Source organism: Antechinus flavipes, chromosome 3 (assembly GCF_016432865.1).
Source record: "Antechinus flavipes isolate AdamAnt ecotype Samford, QLD, Australia chromosome 3, AdamAnt_v2, whole genome shotgun sequence".
NCBI lineage: Eukaryota > Metazoa > Chordata > Mammalia > Dasyuromorphia > Dasyuridae > Antechinus > Antechinus flavipes.
The window spans coordinates 261,415,061-261,441,656 of NC_067400.1; the positions used below are offsets into that span (position 1 = coordinate 261,415,061).

The 26,596-nt window shown below is 32.6% G+C and overlaps 1 protein-coding gene across 13 annotated transcripts in view; it reads left to right on the forward strand.

Moving 5' to 3' along the window:
- Positions 1 to 26,596, forward strand: part of CASK (calcium/calmodulin dependent serine protein kinase) — a 430,649-nt gene that overhangs the window by 400,774 nt on the left and 3,279 nt on the right. For 6 of the 13 annotated variants that reach the window (XM_051984997.1, XM_051985005.1, XM_051985000.1 and 3 more), the window contains 6 exons: positions 510 to 545; positions 2,871 to 3,067; positions 5,104 to 5,219; positions 14,316 to 14,396; positions 14,495 to 14,575; positions 23,682 to 23,884. In XM_051984997.1, coding sequence (XP_051840957.1) covers positions 510 to 545; positions 2,871 to 3,067; positions 5,104 to 5,219; positions 14,316 to 14,396; positions 14,495 to 14,575; positions 23,682 to 23,884 — 714 coding nt within the window. The remainder of the gene's footprint in view (positions 1 to 509; positions 546 to 2,870; positions 3,068 to 5,103; positions 5,220 to 14,315; positions 14,397 to 14,494; positions 14,576 to 23,681; positions 23,885 to 26,596) is intronic. The other 7 variants (XM_051984998.1, XM_051985006.1, XM_051985001.1 and 4 more) reach the window with 3 other exon arrangements.

Here is a 26,596-nt window from a genome sequence, read left to right on the forward strand (position 1 = left end):
AGAATTGTGGAAGATAATGAAAATGTTGTCACCTTTTTTAAACTTTCAAAATAGACCTAGGCTATTCAATAATTTATGACATATCTAATATTTAATAACTTTCAGGTTGTAAAAATAAATATAAATATTGAATTTTCTTAAAATCCAACAGATTACCATTACTGAGTTGAAAAGGGCAATAATATTTTCTTTTATTTCTTATTTTTTTAATTTTTATCTAAAGGGGGAGGTGGAATTTCAGTTGCAGGTGCTTTTGTGTTGAAGATGCTGAATTTTTCTTAAAAGCATATTTTCTGTCTGCTTAAATTTAACTGCTTTCTTCAGCTTGCTGCTAAATGGCCTGGGTTTTATTTCTTCATTAAGTAAAGTGTTTCTGAAAAATACTTCATATTTAAAATATAAATTTGGCTTATGTTTTACCATTTTATAACTAACAGAATACACAAATTGCCTTGTGCTCTTGAAAAGTAAAATGAAAATTTTTCACCTGGGTTGGCTTTATTCTACAGGACTTGCCATCAACTACCCAACCAAAAGGACGACAGGTGAATAGACATACCTCTGTAGAAACTTTTCTAAACTTAGTTGCTAATAGCCAGTCCCTTCTTATTCTTTTCCATCCCATATCTTTTGTATATTGGTCTATAACATTTAAGCTTTAAAAGCTGGTGTCATTTCATTTTAACACATTACACATGACTAATTCTTTATGTGTTTTTTAATGTACATATATTGTACATTGTATATTGCACGTTATTGTAATTTCAACCTGACATTTGGTACTTCTGATTAAGAATTCAGCCTTGTGTATGGACTTTTGAGATGGAAATGAAACTAAATTTTGTTTGAATCTAATGGCAAACAATGTATAAGGTCAAAAACACTAAGCAGGAAACATTATTAAAGCATTCATTGATTAAATTAAGTTAAATTGGGGTTTTAAAAACCCTTTGGAAATGGAAAGTGAAATTAAGGGTGCAGATACCCCGGCTTCTGTACTAAGCCAGAGACATCAGGATGATGATTTAAAATTGTCTTCTTTAACAGTTTTACAGTCATGATAGATACCCAAAATACTGAGTTAAGTGCTATTTCTGGTGCTTACCACTAGGAAAACCATTTTCTAATTGCCAAAATTTAAAAGCGCATAGGGTTTTAAATATAGACATAGAGTTTGGCTCTTTTAACAGGCTGAATTTCTAAAAAGCTAATTTTTTAAAATTAGGAAATAGTCAGATTGGTTTTACAGTGACTTAACCATTAACAATTTGTTGTCATTATTCAAATTACAACTTTGTTAGATTTTTATTTGAAATTTAGTAATAAGCAATGTAATTATAAAAGTGTTTCATATAAACTGAAAACTGACATTTCACCCATGGTATAATCATGTAAATGTTTTATTTTTTTAAATTCATCTTTTTAATAAGATACTCTGAAACGATTCCCTTAATAAAGTATCTTGAAACAATAATTTTAGCAGTACTTGAATCCCAAATTTTATTTTTCTAATTAATTCCTTTTCTAATTAGCCTATCACCAAACTTGAAGGACTTGTATTTTAATATCCATGGGGAAAATTTGTCATTGCGTACTTTTAGCATATGCCAACTATGTAATTATAGTGATTAGAGCAGCTAGGTGCCACTGTGAACAGAGCAGTGGACCTAGAATCAGACAGACTTATCTCCTTGAGTTCAAAACCAGTCACCCACATTTACTGGCTGTGTGACCCTTAGCAAGTCACATATCCCTGTTTGTCTCAGTTTCCTTATCTATGAAATGAACTGAGGAAGAAAATGACAAACTACCCTCCAGTATCTTTACCAAGAAAATGAAGGCACAGCAACAAAAATTACTTATTTTTTTTGTTTGTTTGTAAAATGCTGCTCATGTGCTGTCTTTTTGATTTAACAGTGTTCACTAGGTAGTCATTACCTTAGAAGTAGTACAATTAAATACTTCCTTTTTACAAATAATGAAATCAAGGCCCAAGGAGGGTATCCTTGTTGTTATTCAAGATGACATGAGTAATAAGTTACATAGTCAGAATTCAAAATTAGGATTAGCACTCTACATCAGTCTGATTTTCCACAGTATCACACTACTTTCCATGGTTTCTCCCTGCATCTGAAACTCAGTTCTTGAACTGTATAGCCTGAGGGAATGCTTTAGAAGCTGCATTGGCACATCAAAAAGAGATAACATGATAACTGTCTATCCACAAAAAAGGCAAAATACCACAGGGACACATACCTTGAATTGTATTTATGTTTAACTTTAGCATTTGGAAACACATATTTCTGATATTGTTATAGCCTACAATTTCTGCTACTACATAGAATAAGTTGAATTGCAGTGTATAAGAGTAAAGTGAGCACTGCTAAGGAGTATTATCAATTGCTTTAATATAAGCATCACTAAAAAATATATTTAGGCTTTAAAATGACAGGTTTAATGCTAAATATTAAAACTCTTTCTAGTCATTTAAAAACACTTCTCCCTATAATTTAAGACTTACTCTCTTTAGGGTAATGAATGCTTAAAATCAAATTTTCAATAAAAGAAAACTTTCTTTAATCCTAAATGGTTAAATGTTTATAAAATGCAAAAGCAGCATTTAACTGGGAAAGTTGATATTTTTGCAATTTTTAGAACCCTTAAGTATTAAAGATAATGTAATAGTGGTAATCAGGTCCTGATCATCTATATTACAATAGCATCACTTAATTTCTAGTTTTAGATGTTTTTTGTTCCTCATTTTCATCTATCATTTTGCTTTCATCTTTTTGGTTTTTTGTTTATAAATGTTATGTGGTTATTAGAAGAACATATTATGGCACCTTTACTTACAAAATCCTATTTTGTAGATCTATGTAAGAGCACAATTTGAATATGATCCAGCGAAGGATGACCTCATCCCATGCAAGGAAGCTGGTATTCGATTTAGAGTCGGTGATATTATCCAGATTATTAGTAAGGATGACCACAATTGGTGGCAAGGTAAACTGGAAAACTCCAAAAATGGTACTGCAGGTCTCATTCCTTCTCCTGAACTTCAAGAATGGTATGCTTTTGTTTTCTGTTCAAAGAAAACTGTGTTTCACTTTTGATTTATTATATTAGCATATTTGGTTATATGTACTTTTACCCCAATGACCAAAAAAAATCTAGGTTAGGAATATAGAAGGAATCCATATCTGCAGCATGTCAGTTCCTTATAGATAATTGGAGAATTCATTCAATTTATTTACTGTCTTAAAATTTTTTTGACATCTTTTATCCTTAAAATATATACTTTTTCTTTTCCTATTCCCCCTCATTAAAAACTACATATTCTTGGAGTTTAGGTCATTCAGATTGTTATGGTTTAAAATAAATTGTGCCTTCAGGATAATCAAAATTATTTTCTTTGTGATTATCAGTTTTAACAAAAATGTATTTTGTATTGAAAAGTATTAAAACTATGATAATTTAGTGTTCCCAGTTTCCCTTCTTTAAAAAATTCAAATCTTTGGACATTTACCTAAGAGGAACTGTATGAGCATGATTAAGCCATTGCAAAGAAATCTGCTTCTAATTTCTTAGTCATCTTTAGCTCTTCTTGCTCCAAGTCTATTCACAGAGGAGATACTCATTTTTTGATGAATTGGTTCATCAATTGACAGTAACTCTTCATATTATCTGTAAAGTGAATCTGATTTTGAAGACTTTTCATAGTCAAATGTGGTAGCAGTATTAGCAATTCCATTTGAAAGAATGTGAAATCCTGAACATGTTATCTAGGAACATGGTTTCTAATTAGGAGTGTTAGTCATGTAATTATTGCTACCTACTTTCATGAAATTTATTTTAAATGTCATATCATAAACATAATATTAAATCATTCTGTATACTCCAATCAATTCCCACCAATCATATTATTCATCTAAACAATGTTATAACTATTTTTAAGAGTCTTGATAACTATTTCCATTAATGATAATAGTTTATAATTGCTTAAAATCTTTTTTCTTAAAGCTTTAAACAAAACCTCTTTGGATACCACTAACTTCTGCTTTAGGATAGAGTTTAAAGAATATTAAAAGAAGAGCAATTTCACACAGTAACGCTGTATAAAAAACACGTTGCCACTGGAAGTTCTATTGTAACATAAATATTATGTTTTATGCCTATCTATGTGTATATATATTACAATAAAATCTTAGGGGTTTTTTTTTTTAGTATTATAGAGAAGATCCAAGTATGGGTAGTCTTATTTTCAACACAAATGGACAATAGAAATTACTGATTAAATGATGGGTATAACTATAACCTACTGAGCAAGTGTTTAGTTTTCCTATTAAAAACAAGTGACTGTGGGCCATAATTCTTGCTATTTTTGAATATATCTTCTTTTATAGAGACTTCTCATGTTAAGAGCTAGCTCAGACTCAAACTATACAGTACTTTGGACATGTGGATCTGTGAACACATTTCTTCTAGGATCTAAATCTGATTTTTGAAAGGTCTTAAGAACAGAAAACTTGGAGTTCATGAGTCACTCTAGTAATAACTTATAGGGCTGCATAGATGATTGCACTGTAAAGATTGCCCAGCCTTTTAATTAAATATGTAATTCTGCAGGTTTTGCTGAAATGTAGTTGGTCCCACAAACTCCATATATAGAAAAAATATTAATGCCTACTGAAATGTCTGTATATAAGTACCATGCCAAGAACTCTAACAGACGATAGTCACACAGTTACCCATTTCATGGATAAGTTACAGAAACTTTTTATTCCAGATTATGGATGATTCCCCATGTTATGACACATTCTTTTGAAATACAAACTTGTTTTAATATTATCCTAAGTTAAAAAAAAAAACATAACTAGGAAACTTCTAGAATACATTTTATATTTTCTAAATTATTTTTGGATTTTTTGAACTATAAGATAATTTAATTCTATGACTAAAGGAGTTTAAGTTCAAATTTTATTTTACACAGAAAATAAATACTGGCATATCATGTCCCCCTTAAATAAGATCTTGTTTCTTGTCAGCAGTGCTTATGCCAAGATAAACCTATATGCTAAATTTTCTTTTCTCTTTCTGTGCTAGGAGAGTAGCTTGTATTGCTATGGAGAAGACCAAACAGGAGCAGCAAGCCAGCTGTACTTGGTTTGGGAAGAAGAAGAAGCAATACAAAGATAAATATTTAGCAAAGCACAATGCAGGTAGGAGAGAGCGTAGCTGTCACCAAAATCGTGTCAAATGACACTTTATCCAGATTAAAGAGAATCTTTTCAATCCCAGCCCAGATAACTAAAATGTCTTATGTGTGATCTTAGGCCATTTTTCAGAAAACTTTTGTGTCTGTTTATATTTTCCATTTACTTGAGAAAAGTCTCATTCCTCTTCATTGAAAAAAAATACCACTTTGTGTAAGGGGGATATCACAGCAGTTAGTCATGTTCTTTGTAAATATTAATGAAAATACACTATAGCCAGATAAATATAGTGGTCTGAATCTTTCTTTTCAAATTAGCCCACTTCTTGGAAATATACCTTCTAATGAAGCTATTCTTTCAGATTCCCAGCTCCTGGCTTTCTTCTGTTGTCATTCTTGACCTTTGATTTTGTTGGAGTACTTACTATGTATAAGAAAAAGTGAGCTCCAAAATGTTCAGTCTCATACCCCAGAAAGTTTGGTTTCCACTTTGATAGAGGATTAAGCAGGTGTGATTTTTTTTTTTTAAAGCAGATTATATAAGTTGATATGTTTTTCTATAGTCCTTTATTGCTACTAAGCCTCCCCTCTACCATTGTAGTTATCTATTAGGTAAAATTATATGAAACATACACGTGTCCAGATTTGCAACTATAACAAATAGGTGTTTGATTATTGCATAATAATTGAATTCCCATTACAATTGCAAAAATAGTGTCACCTAAAAGAAAGTGCAAAGGGACATAAAGAATGGAATTTATTTTATTTTCAGTACTTCTTATGTATTAGTAACCTTTTCTAATAAAGAAATTGTTATGAGGAGTTAATGTTGACATAAAATTTTTTCCCAAAATTTCAGAAATTGTCCTGTATTTTAGATGTATAACAGTAAAACCTAAATAAATCCAATAATCCTTTTATACATAGAAAGAATACAGTGTTTTGGCACTTAATGGCACAAACACTTTGTGTTATGTTGAAATATAATATGTTGTTCCCATAATACTTACTCAGCAAAGGAAATTTTTAAGGACTCTTAAGAGTTTGTTTTTTCCAGAAATCAATAGTGACCATTGGGAATAGTATGTGTAGTGGGTATGCCTTCATAATCTAATTTGAAATTTGAAAGGTTTTCTTCCTTCACTTTAGTTACCCTGCATTGATTTTTATTTTCAACAATTCAGTTTACCATTTATTAAGTGGCTACCTTGTGTTTGATATTTGTGTTTTCCTGAAGATATGATTGAATGCAGCTGCTGCATACAGAGCAGAAGTTCTTAGCTTGGATCTGATTGCTTTATATTAGCTAGCAGTATTACAAGACAAAATGAATGTAAACTAATCTCTCTTCATTTTAAATATTCTAGTAGTATCAGAGTTCTGAATAATCAAAAACGTGGTTTGTTTCAGTGGAATACTTGAACTAAACTACCAGTGATATTGCTTAATCTATTGTTGACTATTTTCATAGACTTTTTCAAGTTACATTATAAAGATTAAAATTTTTTAAATGCCAAATTGTATTAAAATAACATTGTGATTAATTTAGAAAGCAAGGAAACTACTAATCATTGCTGTCAGTTCATCCTCAGAACACACATATATACAGCAAATGAAGGGTATATGGAGTATTGTATTAAATTTTCAGGTGCTTTGAGGAGAAAAACAAGAAATAAGTTAAATATGGATTGAAAAGTCTTAACTCCATAATTTTTAAAATGTTGCATTGTTCTCGTGGCAGTTTTGAAATGTTATTTTAATGAAAAACATAGAAAACAGCAGCCAGAATTTTTCCCTTCTTCCTTTGTTTCTCTTGCTCTGTTTACTAACCTCCTCCCTAATAAATCTCCTGATAGAGAATAGAGAAACCTGTCACCCAAAAAATAACTGAAACTCCCAAAGGCCACAAAGAGGTGAGATGTTAACAGAAGAATACCTTCAAAGCTAAGTCCAGAATTTTGTTAAATCTTGAAGTATACATCTGAGACTATTCTTTTGCTGAGGATTTTCTTATTAATTACAGATTATTAAAAAATATCATTATCTCAGATCTAAAAGCCACCTTTCAGGTACCTAGTCCAGCGTATTACCCAATAAGCATAATGGTAACAAAGTTGTATTGTACTTTATGGAAAGACTTGGCGTAAAGAACTACTTCCATATCTGCCATTTACTAGGTGACCTTGATCAAACCATAAATTCTCTGAACCTTAGTTTCCTTGTTTATAAAATGGGGAAAATACTCAATTTCACATAATTGTCTTAGTATTTTGTAAAATTTAAGCACATTACAAAAATGAGCTATGTATTGTCTGAATCTATCTGGTCCTCCAAACGGTCTTATGAAATTGGCAAAGCAGATACTGTTTTATAGAAGAAAAACTTGGGCTTGGTTGTCTGCATATAGTAGAATCATGTAGATCACAGTTTAAAGTTGGAAAGGATCTTGGAGACCAAATAATACAATCCCTTTATTGGGTAACTGAGGCAAAAAGCAGGTTAAGTCATACATGTAGTAGGTAATAGAAAGCCAAAACTTGGGGATCTGATCTTTAAATTCCAAGCCAGGAATCATTGTCTTGAGCCTCTACAAACCCAAGACTTGTGTTCATCCACTTTCTGATAGAACATTGTTTTGATATGAAACAAAATGGTGCAGAACAGAAATATCATACTTAAGGTCTTGAAAACTGCCAAGGGCAGTTCAAACAAAAAGAAAATATAACAAAGAAATATTTTAGTTATTTATGATAGGAAACCATACATTAACATTATCTATATTTTAAGTCCATATATAGTACTCAGAGTTATGTTTCTTTGTGAGTTTAACACTCCTGATATAGAGAGAATAAAACCCAAAGACCTAAGTTGGATTACAGGAGTCGGCAATTAGTAACTGTGTAACTCTGAAAAGTTATTTAATATCAGCCTCAGTTGTCCTCATTGGGACATTAACTGAATTGCCTCTCATATTAGGGAAATGCCTTAAAAGTTATGAAGTGGTATATAAATGCAAGCTAATAATTAATTACTTTGGAAAAAATTCATTCCCTCACAAGACCTTCTACTTCATTGCTGAATAGCTAACTACTAGTAGGTGATATTGAAAATCTGCTTCCCTATAATTCCTACCCATTGACAATGGATCTCTATGGATCCACGCAGATTTCTTCTCTTTCTCCTTCTCTTCTTTTTTTTTTTTTTTTGTATTTTTAAAAATTTTGGGGCTTTTAAAACACTTTAATTTTTTTAAGTTCTCTTCTTTCCACTCATTCATAAGGCAAGATATATCAGTCATATATATGAAATCATATAAAAGCATAGATCCAAATTAGCCATGTCCTAGGATTTTATAGAATCATTTATCAAGAGCTAGAAAGGACCTCAGAAGCTATATAACCCTATCTCATCCCAAATAACAGCTTTGTAAAATATTAAGAGCAACTATCATTTGCTCATCTCAAAGATTTTAAATGTTCTTCTCCAGAGGTGGTTTTGAAGCATTTCATCATCTTGACATCCTCCTCAAAGTACATATCAATTTGTCCAATTCCTTCCTAAATCTTCTAAAAATGAAGATAATATTCTATGTGTTCTTCACTGATTATTATCCCTCATAAGTATATTTATATTGAGTTAGCCTATAATTAATCTAACTTTCTGGGCAAATGTCAGACTGTTTTCTTATGCTGAATTTATAAACAATTAAATCCCTAGATATTTTTTAAGTATAAGTCCAGATTTCAAAATTGCTTTTCTATTCTATTCTATACTTGTACATATAGTATATTATTTTCTTATATGCATAAATATAATTAAATTTTTATTTCTTAATGCTGAGCCAGCATTCCACTTCAGAATATTGATTCTGCATTCCACCCTTATTAAATATGTTTCTGTTTCATCAAATCATTGATTAAAATTTTGAAGAGGCCAAAACCAACTACAGAAGCCTAAAGCATACCACTCAACAACTCCTTCCAAGTTCCCATTAATCAACATGTTGCAGTTACATTTATTCAGCAGTCTGTGAATTGAACAGTAATGTCATGAAATCCAAATTTCTCTGATATACATAGATACAAATAGAAACTTTATCAAATGACTTGTTAGAATTCAGTTGCTTTCTGCCTATAGTTTTCCCATAATCTACTAATTTAATAAAAAGAAAATTCAGTGTTCTTAATGTTTTGAGAAGATCCATACAGATTCTTGATGATCACTTTTTAAATACTTAAATACAATCTGCATAATAATATACTCTACAACTTTTTTGGGAATCTATGTCAAACTTACTGGTTTGTTGTTTTCTAAATTCGTGAGGTTTTTAAAAATCTCCTATAAAAATTGCTATATTTCCTTGTCTCTGGTCTTCCAACATCTTCTTTTGTTTTCCATAGTTAATTTGAGATTATCAACAGCATCTCAGCAATCTTGTCTTCATTCTTTCAAGATCCTGAGACATAATCATCTGGACCAAGGGATCTGAAGTCATTAAAAGCAACTAAATGTCAACTTACTATCTCTTTATATTTCATGAATTTTCATTTTGCTTTAGTCATGTTTTGTCTGACCTTTCCATTTAAAGATCATTCTTTCTGAAAGAAAAAATGAAACAATAGATACAAATAATTCTGCTTATTCTCTGTCATGTTAGCATTGCAGCATCTGCTCCAAAAAGTGAGCCTATTCCTCCTTTTGAAAAAAAAATTCCTCTAAAGGTAGCTTTGAGTGGTACTTGTGCTTTCTTATCTTTTCCACAAACCTTACATTATTCTCCCCTTTTTGACATCAATCTTAGGGTCTTTTTTTTTTTAACTTGACCTTTGCACAGCCTCATTGGTGTCTTCTCTTTTCTTTCTATCCAGGCTTTATATTTTGAATGTATTGTCATAAATCTGTTTCCTAAAACTGCCCATACTTCTTGAACCATCCCTTTTAGAATCCTTAGCTCAGTAAGTCAATCATTAGCCACAAGCCCTATCTGCTAAGGGATGAAGATGCAAACACCCCAAAAAGTCTGTCCCCTTAAGGAGTTTAGAATATAACGAAGGAGACAACATGCAAGTGACTATGGAAAAACAAGATTTAGACAGGATAAGGTGTCGCTGTACCTGTCTTTTCTCTACAAAGTAGAGGCTGACAATGCTTAGCTTTTTTTTCCCCTTTCTCCATTTGGAAGTCTAAGCACATCATCACTTTCTTCCAAAGTTCCTGTCTTTCTTTTCCACCAGATTTTTTGTTGTGCCTCAGGATTAAATACCACAAATTTGGAGAGTAAATTCATTAATTCTTTAACATTTTAAGGGGTGATGCTGTCAAATCAAGAATGTATCAGGTGTTCTTAGCAGAACATATTAAACTTTATTGTAATAAACCATCTACATAAAGAGCTGTTATTAACCTAACAAATGCTTCAAGAATGATTAACATTGTACTCTTCAGCAGTAAAATTTAAACCCACTGAATTGATTATCAGTAAAATCTAAACCCAAACTCCAGTGGATTTCTATAGTTTGTTTTTTCAGAAGCTTTTTGAGATCATCAGCTGGTAGTTGAATCCCACAATCACTACCACGAAATTATATGATCACTAGGCTAAAAAAAAAGGATATTCTCTTGTTCCCTATATACAAATAATGGGAGATCCCAGTTATCACTGTCAATTTTTCTTCTATTATTGTCAAATTTTGAGATCATAGGCATTTTTGGAGCACCCAGAGGTTGTTTTTAGATAACTTTTTGTGTATGTGTATCACTAGTAGAGGCTCCCAGAGTAAACCATCTCTGTCCTTGTCACTGTCTTAGTCAATTGCAATGGGAATTCCATATACCTAGAATTTTGCACTATATATTATGCACTATATATTCCCTCTATTTTTAATATGCAAGTACTTAAGTGTAAGTTTTATGTTTATTTGAAGATATCTTTAACTTTTCCCCCCCAAAATTAATATTAAAAATGTTTCCTTATGAAAGTCAATTGGGAAATGATTACCTAAATATTTAAAAGAAGTGGCTAACTTTTTGAGTAACATGCCCAACATTTATAGTGTTATAAACAAACTGTACTAGACATTCTAAAGCTTTAGAAATGAATTTGATTATTATTTGATGTTCAAAGCAAGTGTACTTTCTCCAGTATCAGAAAGATTACAAACCCCATTTGCTATGAAAAGGCAGTGACCATCTGCTAAGACACTCTGTACTTAGAACTCCAAGTAAATCAGTTTTAGATCAGGCATTTAATATGAACTAGAAAAGGATATTTTCTTCAGTGTTACTCAGTTATCTTCAAGAATATTAGAGACTTGTTCAGTGATATTTTAATGTTTCATTTTCAATCCTTCTCACTTCTTTCTTCTCAGAAAAATTGTAAGATCTTTCAAAATATCTTTTTAGAAGTGCTTAATTGTGCTTGCTACCACGTTAGAAATACTGACTGCTGTATACCAGGGTATTGCCAGACTTTTACTGAAATGCATTTATCATTTCTTAATGTGATTTATTTGCCTTGTGTTTAGAATATTGCATGGTAAAGTTTATTTTGTGCATATTATATTTTTTATTTTACTAATATAATACAAGCCATATCTCAATGACCCCTGTACATTTTTCATGCTGTCTTACTCCCAATGGCCTCTGTGCATGTAAGTAACCCGTCAAGTGACTATGCCTCTTTATTTGCTTCTTACTATTTCCTTTTAATAACTCCTTTCTTTATCAGCTAGCAGCACATAAACTTTAAAAGTTCTGTCTTTAAATGCTCTCCTTGTATTCCTTATATCTCTTATGTACTTAAAAGTCCTTTTTCATTTGTTTTGAAACCCTATAACCATGTAGTGATCTCATTTAGACCAGAGTAAACCCTTCTTTTGCTGCTAGTATATAGTTAGGGCACGAGTATATACCATACTTGTTTATTTGTTGGTATCTAACACATTTGTGCATATGTGTATATGTGTGTTTGTGTGGTTTTTAAATGGGCTATTGAATAGAGAATAGAATTTAGAGTAAACCTAAAGTAAAAGGACTGGTTTAACCCATTCAGAAAACCTGGCACTTTTTTTATGATAGGCTTAATTAGTTTTAAATATTTTATACTTGATAACTTATAACTTTAGAGTTGGCAGAAACTTTAGAGACTGTCTACTTCACCCCCATTAATTTCCAAAGAAGTGAAGTGAATTAGCCAATTAGTATAGAATAGATTGTCCCAGGTGTCTTGACTTCTGATCCTCCTTCATAGCTGACTCTTTTAAATCTGTCAACATATTTCTTTCACAATCCTGCCTTTCTTGACTGAAAACTATTTAGAAACACCAGTGCCCAAAATAGTATCTTAAGCCCTCTTACTTACTTTTGTAGCTCTTCTTCATACTCCCCTCACCCCTAAAATATTTCTAGACAGCTTCATAATAGAGAGGATATCTCCTTCATTTTCAGGAGTTTTGTGCAGATAATGTCATAAATACATGAAAATTTCTAGCTTTTGAGTTTTATTTTAAAAGACAAGATTTCCAAATATCCCTTATTACCTTCCTATTCAGTGTTACTAGAAAAAATTCTGTTAACACTGGTTACACCCTTAGAGAATATCAAAGGTTTTTTTTCCTATTTTCAAACATCCTAAATATCAAGTTTAAGGTTTCCACTGAATTGCATTGCAGCCTCTAACAATTTATGTTTCTAAACTGTTTTGCTCTGAGGAGCTTGATACCTAATTATCAGAAGTAGACCTAATACTACAATTTTTATCCAGATCTTCATTTGGTAGTGTGATTTTTACTAAATAGAAGCTTTTCTGTATAATCAGCTCTGCTCTCTTTGGTTCCTTTCTTAATCTTCAGAATTTTGTAAAAATAATAATAGCAGCTCAAAAATGAAGTGTTTATGCAAATTTTAGGTTGTATCAAAGTAAAATTTAAACTCACTCCTTGGTACATTTGGGGTGTTATCAGGGATGCAGAAGATAACCACCATTGACCTAAAAACTAAAATTTTTATCAAAGTTTTCAAGTAAATATGGGAATTAGAATTATTTTAATTTTAATAATGATGGTTATTCCCTTTCAGAAAACGTTAATTGAAGTTTTAAAATTGGTTTCTCAACAGAAAAAACAAAAAGTTTCAAAAAGACTTTTTTAAAAGAAGTATTTCTTTTCAAAATTTACTGATGACAAAATTTCCAGTTTGCAAAACTTTCCACCTTCAGGTTGTTTTGGCCTTCATTCTATTTCCATATGACTGGATTCAATTCAATGTAAAATGCTTATTACTATATTGAAATAGTTCCCATCTTTTCATATAAACATAGAAGGATAAAATTATAGCATTCAGAAGAAGCACTTACTCCTTTTGTATTTAAGTCCTTTATGCTGAGTAATCAACATTCAGAAGTTGAGCTAAACCATAATGAAATTTTAAAACTTGCCGTTTTTACACTTATAAATTGTAGTTGTGAAATGCACGTGTTAAAGGTTTGAAATTTATTACTAGCACAATATCTTTCTTGAATTTAAGAGTAATCCTGCATGCTATCATCTCAATAGTTTTAAAGCAGAATGTTGAAAATTGGTTCTCCATCCATTTCTCATCATTCTCTAAAAAGAATATTTTCTAATGGAGGCATTTAACTACTTTTAATTAATATTAGATGTGCTGATATTGTATTTGTGTTGGCCATTATCTGTAGATTTTTTTTTCTTTAGAGTATTGCTGATTTTCTACCATTGCAAAAATCTAAACAGCATGTAATTTTGAATGAAATTGTGACATTTGATGAGTAGTGCATGGAGAAACATGCAAGACTTTCAAACAAACATATTTCTGTGCATGTATTTAACATATTTTTAGATGTCAGTGATTTTAAGGTGCATTTTTCATAGATCTAAAATGAATATTTTTCCTGTAAAACTTAAATGACAATTTTTTAATTGTATAAAATATATATTTTAGCTATATCTGAATATAATTTGTTTCTATCTTTTAAAAAGTTGTTATCACTACCATAATGTTGCCAGTAAAATAGCAATGTCTTTCTATAAAGCTTGCATGAATTCTTTTAACTCAGTAACTTTTTTCACAAATTTTTGCTTTTTAGTGTTTGATCAATTAGATCTTGTTACATATGAAGAAGTTGTAAAACTGCCAGCATTTAAAAGGAAAACACTTGTCTTACTAGGTAAGTTTGACTATTAACTGACCTACTAGTTTTAGTGATCAAAAGTAACTTGATTTTTTTTTGAGTTTGTAAATATCCTCTTTTGTTTTATGAAATAGGTGCACATGGTGTTGGAAGAAGACATATAAAAAATACACTCATTACAAAACACCCTGACAGATTTGCATACCCTATTCCACGTAAGTGATCTTCTCTAGAGTTGCGTACAAACTCTTTTCTATCCTTTTTAAGACTATATCTGACTTCTTTGGGTTTTTTTAAGGTTATTAAATCTGAAAGATGCATATTCAAATTGTATGTGTTTTATTCAAAATTTGTAATTTGACACCTGAGAATATTTAGATGGCATGAATGGCTTTATTTGTTAATGAAGTGCAGAAGATAGAACTTTTACAGTAACAGAAACAGAGGAAGAAAACTCTTTCACTCTGCACCCATAAATAGAGTTCTAGGAAGTTTTCCAAAAAACAGTGTCAGAGCTATGTCCTACCACAGAGACACAGTTGCTGTGCTTTCTGTTTCAGCCTATACCTGGTAGGTCCCTTTTATGTAACATTCAGAAACAGTCATTAATATCACTTGTGACCACTGCAGTTTTCTAACTCCCTCCAAACACACTTTTTAAGTATCCAATATTCTTCTTAGCCCTTCTAGTAACATCTAAACAGCATGGTGTACTTAGCCTTTATTTGTTTTTTAACAGATAGGAGGCTAAAACCAAAGAGGAGAGAATGGATTCTCTGAGGAGGAAGCAATTGCTTTTCCTCCAATCTGAGAAGAAAATGTATACCCATAGGGTTAAGTGGAAGATCATCTATTCTAAAAGGTGTTAGAGGAACAAAAAGTAGTGATGAGTGAATGGCAGCCTTCATCCACTTTAGTATATCTGTTCGCAGAAAAGAAGTTTGCAGTTTTCTTGGGTCCAGGACGTAACAGAGAATCTTCCAGAATTCATCAAAACATATGAATACTACTTTTCTGATAATTTATTTGCCTGTAAATGATACTGATAGAAGAAATCTAGAAGATGTTGCTGAAGATTATAAACTCTTGAGCAGTGGTGAAGATTTAGAAGCTTCAGAAGAAAAACATATAAGGGAAGTGAAGAGTAAAAGATGATGTCTGAAAATCAGATTTGGATTCTGGACAGACCATGGCTCAAGCACATGTGAATAACAAGGGAAAAGTAGACTTAACAAATTGGCTACAATTATGCGAATGGATTCAAAAGCTTTTTAAACTGAAAAGCAAAGGGAAGAAAGGGAAATAAAGAGTAGTTATATTGTAGAAAGGAGATGAATATGCCCAGAAATTCATAAGAGCCAAAAATCTAAGGATGAAGGTTGCAACAAGACCCACTAGCATTTATTGTAGTTTAAGGTTTGCAAAACACTTTACATATATTATCTCTTTGATCCTCAAAACAACCCATGACATAAGTGCTATTGTCATCCCTATTTTACATGTGAGAAAAATGAAGCTGACAAATTAAGAGACTTGCCTAGGATCACACAACTAGTAAGTGACTGAGGCAGGATTTGAACCTAAGTTTTCCTGACACCAAATCCAACACTATCCACTGTACCACCTACCTGCCTCAGATATCTACAAAAATGGACAAAGTGTCAGTTGAATGCAAGATAAACTACTTGATGGAATGAATCCTTTGCTTGGGGTATGGCTCTAAAAGTGTGAATGTTATTCAAAATAAACAGGATTATTAAAAGATTAGAAAATCATTGTATGTTATTGCTTATTAAGAAGATATATTCCTTGTGAAGGAATGCCAGGATTTAGAATCGGGGAGCTTGGGAAAAAATATTTGAATGAAGATCAGTAAAGACCAAAAGACAAGCAATATTGTCATGGTTTGCTAGCAACCATCTGGACAACAAACAGGAAATAAATTTAAGTTGGAAACAGATCACAAGTCCATCAGTGAAGGAGAATATAGGAGATTGGGTTACTTCAACCTTGTGTCTAGCAGATGTCTGGAAGGTTGAAGTAACCCAAAGTAGAGCAAACAATAAATGACATGAGACTTAATAATTTCTTTGTTCAAAAGCACAGAAGGAAATATCTAATCTGCACAAGAGTCTCACTTAAAAAGTTTCTAGGTTAAAAATGAAGGGATCCTTTGGTGAGCAATTCCATTGAATTATTAGAGAACCAAAAAAAAAAAAAAAAAACAAAGTTTGACAAGTACCCTAGAAGAATGGATTTTCAAAAATTCAGGGAAAGGATTCATACTAGTTGATAGACTAAAATTCTTTTGGGAGAATATGTCCAAGACAGGCGAAAAGATCTCAAAAGTGAAATTTTGAAAATTTTGAAAAAGTGCATACACACTGGTCTCTTTAGACAATTTCCTACAAATAGAAACAATTGTGATGAAAGAGTACAGAGGAAATTGTCTAAAGAGACCAGTGTGTATGCACTTTTCAGACAATTTGATTTTTAAAAACTTATGTTGAACATGGAAACGAGGTCCAATAATGGGAGATGAATATAAGTATTTGGTATAGACATAAATCTGTCAAAAAATACTGTCAAGAGTACCAAAGTTCAGAATGAACCAAGGCTGAAGAAATCTAGAAATAGTAGAAAAATGAAATTTTTATTTATGTAAAGGAAAAGAAGTCCAAAAAATGAGACAAGACTACTCAAGGTCAAGAATGATGATTATCAGGTGATGGAAAGAAAGCAGATCCACTCTTATTTCCCTTATTTTCTGTACCAACGCTAAGGTTCTTGAGACTGCAAAGGACAGAAGCAATTACTAAAAACAAATAGATAATAAGAAAGTGCACCTACCCTCCTTAATGAGTTAAATTTACTAAGGCATTGTGAACGAAGATAGACTTGACTGTTGTGATTACCAAGCTATCATCAGTAGTCTTTGAAAAATCATGGAGAGGTGTTACAGGACTGGAGTGGAGCAAATATTCACTGGAGGAAAGAAAAGAAAAAATTGGAGGCCACAAATTCTCAACTAGTGAACTTGATTTTATTCCTTGAAAACTTCCAGAGTGTGTTATAAAAATTGGTTAGTGACTTTCTGGCTTCTTTGAGAATTTCATAGGTCACATGACCAGGAGGGGAAAGTCTAACTATTTTCTCTGATCTTCATAATCTGTCAGACATCTCTGAAATAGAAATTATGTGCCAGAGATGAAGCGACTTCAGCTGTCTCCAAGGCTTGGGATACTAGGCACCCAAAACAAAGCTAAAACTCCATGAAATAAAACCTAATTGTTGCCTACTCAGCTCACTCTCCCACTTCCCTTCACACTGCCAACAACAATACTAGCCATCCAATCATGGGCACAACCCTGCATCCAGAATGCTTCTTACCCCTTTTCCAGTGCCAAGCTCCACCCTGCAGAGACTTCAATAATCAATACTGTGTAGTATTCTTTACTACAAAAGATTTCTGCCAGAGAGCACAGAACAAAAAGGAAAAGACAAGACATATGTCTGGGCTTTAAGTAGAGCTCAACTCTATATCCCTTCATTCCCAGGAGCCTCAAAGATCTAAAACCCAGGTACAATAGGACCAATGTGGCAGCACTCTGCCAGAGCCAGGAAACTGAGGAACAGAGGAAAAAAGTCAGGATATCATGCATGGGGGGACTGTGTTGGATTTCACCAGGCCTAAAGGGAAAATCCCAGAATCCAGCTGGGACCTGTTTCACCTCCCCAAAAGACATTTGGGGCAGAGAATAGGCTGGTGAATTTCCCAGTGTGGGAAGAAACCTCAGGAGAAAGAATAAGTAGCTAAATCAACAGGGAAAATACTAATAGCAGAGGGAAATGTGGCCTCCAGATCTAATAAAAATGAGTTTATGTGTCTGAATAAATATTACAAATAGAAAACTATTCAACAGTTGATGAGAGGGAGGACACTGGACTTTGAGGAGAACATGGAAGCATAGCACATTGTTCTTGAGTGGTTTAAAAAAGAAGTGAGAATTTTGAAAATAGAATTTATGGCCTTTACAGAAGAAGTAATTAGCAGAATAAAAGAATTTTAATCTTGTTATAGCAAGCTTCACCAAGAAATGAGAAGACAACTGATTAGGGATGCAAATAGATAGAAGTGAAGGACAATCTAGAAAAAACATTAAAAACAATAATATTAAAAGAAAACATGTTCTTTATACATGTAAAAGAAATTACTTTCAAATTAATTAGTGATAGAGATAACCTAAGAAATATGTTTCCCAGAACAAAACATTCTATCTGCACAAAACAGAATAAGAAAACTACCCAGAACTTCTAAACACAGAAGTACTAATTTTAAAAATCTGTAGATCATAATTTCTTCCATTTAAAAATAAAGTATTAAAAGCTATTTGTCTACAAAACTGAAAATTCAACCCAGTCTCAGAAAAGGAAAAGTGAACAATTTATAAAGAATTCCCAAAGAAAAGCATCCTAACACCAAATTTATTTATAAGTTAATTTTATCAAGCATTGAAAGAACAGTTGGTTCTAATAAATTGTGTACAAAAATAGGGAATAAAATGATGATACCAAAATGTAAACTAGAGGGGATAAAAGGAAATTAGAGATTAATATGTAAACCAGAGAAAAAAAAGGAAATTAATATTGACTAAAATCTTACCAGAGACTACAATAACATGTTGCAGAGATTGCCCACCATGGCCTTTTTATATTTATACCAAGAATTCATAATTGGTTCTATATTAGGAAAGATGTATACTCCCAAAAGTATTCACTACTTTGAGAGAAGATCCAAGCCAGAGTAGATGATAAGGGTCTCCAGGTGCCCTTGTTTTAAATAAGGATATGTTGATTTCATCAAGTCCAAAAATGTTACAAAGTCTCTTACCAAGATTTTAATATACATCTGAATGGACACTGTATAGAGCTGTATATATCTGGGACAAACTGGACATACAGAGTTTTTTTACTGGCTCCAACTTTGTCATAATAGCAAAGAACCTTTTTTTCAAAATAAATATCGTTGCTATATGACAGTAATACCTAGAGCACCACTACCTCCAAAGAACTTAGAGATCTTTAAGTATCCCATGTACAACAATGGAAAACTGCATAGGATGTAAATAGACAGTAACATGTGAAGAATAAAGAATCCTGAAAAGAAATAAAAGTAAAAGATGTCATAAAGGAATTGTGTGGCAGAAAGAAAAGAAAAACCAATCACATGGTAGGGAGATAGTTTGCCACTGGTACCTTCTAGGATGTGGGGGGAAAGTAAGGAAGGCCTTAAGAATATTACTTCTTGTGGTAAACTTTTAGAAAGAGATGGACAAGGATAGACAGGATAGATAGGTTGCAATCTTCATTACTGGAGAAAACTACTCAATAAATAAAACCACAGTTCTATTTACATGCTGAGAAAATTATAAAAAAATTTTGGGCGGAAAAAGAAGGCAGAGAGGACATCAATTCAGTTAGAATTATAAGGGAAACAATTAATTAGAGGAAAATCTGATTAAAGTCAGAAATCCAAGATATATATGGAACAGCTAAATGTCATAGTGGATAGAGTGAGAGTCTGGAGTCAGAAAAACGAGTTCAAATGTAGCCACAGAAACTTATTAGCTGTGTAACTCTGGGCAAGTCATTGACCCTCTTTGCCTCAATTTCCTCATCTATAAAACACTCCAGTATTTTTGCCAAGAAAACCCCAAATAGGGTCACAAAGAGTCATACACAACTGAACAATTTTTTTAAAAAAAGAATTTGATTCAAGTGTATTGGAACAAGAGCCATTTCCCAATAGATAAATCATCCAGGGACAGGAACAGGTAGTTTTCATAAGAAAAGACAAATTGACAATAATATGAAAAGAGAAGATAGTGAAATCACTAATAAAAAAGAAATGCAAATTAAAATATATTATTAAAACAAAGTCAAGTGATCTGCCTAAGTAACACAACTTTCTAAGGCCAGATTTGAACTCAGGTCTTCTAGACTCCAGTTTCAGCACTCTATCTACTAGATACGCCAAGTAGTATTACTACTATGCATATGTCTCAAAAAAGAAAAAAAAAAATCACAAGGAAAGATCCATATGAACAAGTTTGTTTATAGCAGCATTTTTTTTTTTGGTAACATAAAACTACAAACAGAATGAGTGCCCATCAATTGAGGTGGTGCCTGAATAAATATTGGTATCTGAATATAATATAAATGTAATGGCAGTATAAATAATAATTAAAGTAAATAATGATTAAAGGGATAGATTCAGAGAAACCTGAAAAGAAATCAAAGGAAAACAACTTTGAAAGACTTAAGAATTATGATCAGTGTAATGATGGATCATGAAAAAAGAAAGGAAGAAAAGAAGTAAGATAGGAAGAAAAAAAGAAGAGAGTTCGTTAGTACTTATTATTTACTTACTGTGGATGAAGCATAGTGTTTGTGTTAAGGACCATGCCTAAGTGAAGGAGCAGGTCAATTCTCCGAGAGCCTCCACAGCTGTGGATCATAACATCTGAAGGAGTTGCAAAACAGCCTTTGCTGATGCAGGTGTTCCTTGTGGACTGGGAAAGAAATAAATTGGAGGCAGGGGAAGAGGGGAGAGGTCAGACAACACAACTGCCTCTCAGTCTTCTTGTATCATCATCATCCTCTCACATAAAGAGATCCATTCTAGAGGTCTGAGTTAGACCTCCAGCAGCCACTGGCAAGTGGCAGGGGCTGGAGCACCACTAAAAAACAAATTAAACAGTCCTTGTCTACAAGTACTTTACATTCTGATGGGGAAAGACAACATATAATGGACATCTCTGAAAAGTCCAGGGAGTGATAACAGTAAAAGCTAATAATGAATCATGTTACCCAGCTTTGGATAAAAGAGTGATAGGAGTAGAGATGCAGAATGAAACATACATTTTCAAATCTAGATAATGAATGCATTTATTTTGAATGACTAAATAAATATATTTGCTATCTGGAAGAACTTTTATCAGGGAGAGGGTAGGAGGTGGGCAGTTTTATCAGTGGGATTAGGACATCAATAGTGCTGGTAATACCAATTAAAAGAGGACCAAAGACAGAAAAGAACTTAGACAAAACACTTTTTTAAAAATCTCAAAAGAAAGCAGAAAGGAAAAGATCATAAACAAAAAGGAAGCTGGGATCATTATGTTAAATTTATTATATCCTTTAAATTAAACTACTTAAATAGTTTCACAGTATGCTACACAATTCTTTTTTTTCTTTGTATCAAGAAATATTTTTGATGTTTGTCAGTTGATAATTTTTTTAAAAAGACTTTTTTCTTATGTAACTATAACACTTTTTCAAAAAGACTCATAGCATCCAAGGGAAATAATTGTCCAGTGTCCTGCCCTAGTCATACCACATGTTCATTTCTCTAAGAAGCAACCTGCCATAGAAGATTAAAAATCAGGATTTCTTGAATTCTAATCCTGTCTCAAAATCTTGAGTCATTTTTCAGAATGATAAAGGGACTTGAAATCATGTCATATGAGGATTCATCAAAGGAATTGGAATTTTTAATCTAGAGAAAAGAAGCCTTATAGAGGTGATTGTTGGGTTTCTTCATTTAGAATGGCTGACTTGTGCAAGGAGAGATGAGACCTCATCTCCTTTTCCCCAGAGGGCAGAACCAAGAGCAGGGATTGGAAGCTGCAGAGAAACACATTTAAGCTTGAAAGAAACAGTTTCCTTATGGGGGTAGAAGGGCGGCAAATGGGAGGTTCCTTGGTGGCAGGCTTTCTCTCACTCAGGGTCTTTGAACAAATTAAATAACTATCAAGCATTTTAGAGAAGATACTCTTTCTTAGGAATAGGCTCAATGATTTGACTTCTGAGAAATCCTTTCCAACTCTTAATTCTTTTATTTTTTTCTATATAGCTTATGAGTTGTTGTTTTTTTCCTTTTTGCAACAACTAAATATTACTCAAGGATAGAGGCAGTTTCATTTTTACCTTTGCATCCCTAACCCCTAGCTAGCAAAGTCCACAGTCAGATGCCTAGGAAATATTTACCGAATTGAATTGAATCTAAATTTAATCTACTTTTTTTTTAGGCATGTGTTATTTCATGTTATTTTTAAGCTTCTTTTAGCAACAGCTAACAAATTTGCTTTAAAACTCTTTAGTGAAACTATCAGAAATATTAGAGCTAGGTAGCATAGTAGATAAAGCCTTTAGGCCTGAAGTTCAAATTCTGCCTCAAATTCTTACTACTTTTGCCAACCTGAGCAAGTTGCTCACTTCTGTTTCCTTCAGTTTCCTCATTTATAAAATGGGGGTAATAATAGTACTTAGTACTTCTCTGGGTTGTTGGGAAGGCCAAATGAGATAATAAATGTAAGGCACTTGGCACATAATAACATTAAATAAATGCTAGCTGCTATTATCATTATCACCGTCACCAGTGTCACCTCAGACATGTAACTCTTTTCTCCTCTCAGAACTCCAGTTTCTTCATCTGTAAGATGCAGTGATTGGACTAAATGAAAGTATCCTTTCAGGCCTTAATATATACTTCCTATGAAAAACACCTAAACGAATATGGTGTGTGGTTTGTTGGGAGCCATAGAACCAATGGCACTCACTATAATATGGGCTTCCTCTTTACTAGGAGTTTGTTTTGTGTGGTGGAAATTAATGTTGAATTTTGGAAAATCCTGCAGACCTCAGCTTCTTAAACTATGATTCACTACTCTACATGGGGATCTCATAACTGATTGTGAGGGTGAATTAATTAATTATAAATAAATTTTTTATTTCTATACTTTTTTTTACATACTATGTATCTGGGGTCACATAAAAATTTCTTGGGTACAAAAGAGTCAGGAATGAAAAAAGTTTAAGAAGCCCTGCTATGGACTACTAATCACAGAAATCTCCTTCCTTTACCAGGTCTTAGCCATTAGTCAACTTCCATATTAAAGTCCCTACTTTTCATCTTCTTAATACCCAAAACCTTAAGGCAGAAGCTCTACTGCAAATTGTGTTACTTATTTCTTTATATCATTAAGCCCACTTTTCATTCTGTGGCTTGTAACAAAAAGTACTAATGCAATTATCCCTTTCCACCTAAAAGCTGAAGTAATTACCAAAACCATTCATTCTCATCTTTATGCATGTGGACATGATTTATAGAAATCATTGCCAAAAATTAGCCGAATGTTGACATGCTATTGATATCATAAGAATGATGCCAAAAGTTTAAAAGTTTTAAAATGTTGGATAGTTGACTTTATAAAGTGTACAGACTTTTCTTTTAAAACCTCTTTCAATATCTTGTTTCTATAGACACAACTAGACCTCCAAAGAAAGATGAAGAAAACGGAAAGAACTATTACTTTGTATCTCACGACCAAATGATGCAAGACATATCTAACAATGAATACTTAGAGTATGGCAGTCATGAGGATGCCATGTATGGGACAAAACTGGAGACAATACGGAAGATCCATGAGCAGGGACTGATTGCAATACTGGATGTAGAACCTCAGGTAATTAATGGACATGTGGAAACTCCTGCCCTGCTGGTCTAAAAACTAATTTTAAAGATGGGGGCTTGAGACGAGTTTCAAGAAGTCACTTATAATCCATTTCATAGTGCTTTTAAAAATGTTGGAGAATGCCAGTGACCAGAGACAATAGAAGAAAATCTGGAGCATAAATAGACTAGCATTTAGGGCAGTAATATTATAAACACATGCCATAATTAAAAGCAGCAGTTCTGCTTTCATTATCTTTATTATATTCAGAAATCTAATAAAGCAGCTGATTAAATCAGTATTTACCTAAAATATCCACACTAACCTAATGTTTGGTAAGAATCTTGTACTGCATTAATACACCAGCTGCCTCTCTAGATCTCAGTCATCCTGAAATGGCAGGATTATTGACTCCATTTTCCTAAAGTGGAAAGAACACTGCTCTTAGAGGCAGGTAACCTAGGATCAAATTCTGTGTGATCTTGGACAAATCACTTAGTCTTTCTAAGTTTGTTTCCTCATCTGTGAAATGGGATGGTAATTTTTCATTTCACATTTTCACATGTAGCACTGATGTGAGGGAAATATCTTGTATAATTAGTAACAGTGTTGATTAACATGAAGATAGGATACATTGAGTTATCTTTTTCTCCCACTCTTCTCCAGCATGGTTCATGTGTATAGTGGAGGAGATATACTTCTAGTTACATGCAGGTTCCATACCATTGTATAATGGCATATAAATCATATCCCAAATGAAGAAAGGTGTTCCTTCCAGCATGAATTTATCCCTATGATTTTTTTTTTTTAGTTTTCTCTATTTTTACAAAGAAATACCCAGAAATGAGAATTAATTGTAATACTTCTGCATTTCTCTGTTCACCTGTCAGGACATAAAAGGTTTGTGTTTTGAAAGGGATATTCATAGAAGTTAATAATAATCCTTACTTACTTGATAAAAATCTGCCATGTATAGGTGAATTTGATTTGATACATTAAAATAACTAGATAAATAAAGAGTATCTCTTAATACCAGAGCTAACTAGAGAAAAGAATCCTCACAAAAAATTGTCTTTAGGATAAGATGTGAGGCAGGGTTTGTAATGAGGTCTATCTGATATAATTTGTATCAAATTCCAAGGTAGACCTAGCTTATTATGAATTTCACAGTCTCCAGAGAGTGTTAATAAGATTCTAGCATCTGAGAAAGTTGTCCTAGCAAAGACCAGTATTTATATATAAATAATTGTAAACTAGAAGAAAACAAATCTGGCCCCTTGAAAATGACCCAGAAGCTCATTTTCATAAGCTTTCAGTCCATGAAACAATTTATTTTTTAATCTAGTTTTCATCTCATTTACATTTGGCATGGAAATAACATTTTGATGTGCCAAACATCTACTTCAAAATCTGGCTGCTAAATACCCTTCATTCATTCCACAACTATAGCAATTATTTTAACTATTTATTAAGCACTTACTATGAACAAGACACTCTTTTAGAGAGTGGAGGCAGTAAATAACTAAATAAGACATTCCTTGGCCTTAAAAAATAGGTACTAATATCTTCCACATCTGACAGATGAGGAAATTGAGACTGAGTGAGGTTGAATAACTTGTTTACAATCACACGAGCTAATCAGAGGCTGAGGCAGGATTTGAATTTAGGTCTTTTTGACTCCAAGTCCAGCATTCTATCAACTCTACCATCTAAGGGCCCCAAACTTATGTAATGCTTTATGATTTGCAAAATGGGTGTGTGTGTGTGTGTCTGTGTGTCTGTGTGTCTGTGTCTGTGTGTTTGTGTGTCTGTGTCTGTGTATAAGCACACTCATATACATACATATCTACATATAGATGTGAAAGGGGAGGGAGAGGGAATGTCAGTCTCATAAGTTCCCCACAACCACCCCGTGAAGTAAGTAGCAAAAGTATTATTATCCGTGTTGGGCATATGAAAAGGCCAAGCTCTAGTTAGGTTCAGAGACTTATTCAGTGTACGTAAATAATAAGATACCAAATGTAGCTAGTAATCACGTCATCTATCAGTGAATTGTTCGTTAGGCAGTAAATGTACACATACCTCTTATCCTCCTCTTGTCCTCTAAAGACAAAAGTAATCAAATTAGTTATTGAAATTTACGTAACACTTTCTAGTTTACAAAATGCCGTATATAATTTACCCCATATATTCATCAGAACAACTGTTTAAGGAAAGTAATACTTTATTTTGTTTTAATTATTAATAACCCAGTTAGTAAAGAAACTTAAGCCTCAGCAAAGTTATACAACTAGACCAAAGTCACTCAGCTAATTAGCATCTGGATTACTGGCATTGAGTCTCAGTTCCTATATCTAGCATACTTTTCATTTTCTAACAGTGCTTCTTTAACAAGAATTTGTCACCCAGTGTCACCATAAAGAATACAATATTGAACTCCAGAGTGCATGTAGTCCCTATGCACACAAATCAAAACAGTATTAAGATGTCTGAGTCAGGCTATTCATTTTTTTTCTCAGCATCAAATTTATCGTTTTGATGATTTCAAGATTTCTTTTTCAAGAAATCATGAAAGAAAACTCCTTATACCTTTTAGAACCAGAGAGCAAAATGAAAATAAAAAGACTCTAGAGTTCAAATCCAGCTTGAGACACTTAACACTTACTAGCTGTATAACACTGGGCATGTCATTTAACTTAGATTGCCTTGCTTGAAAGAAAGGAA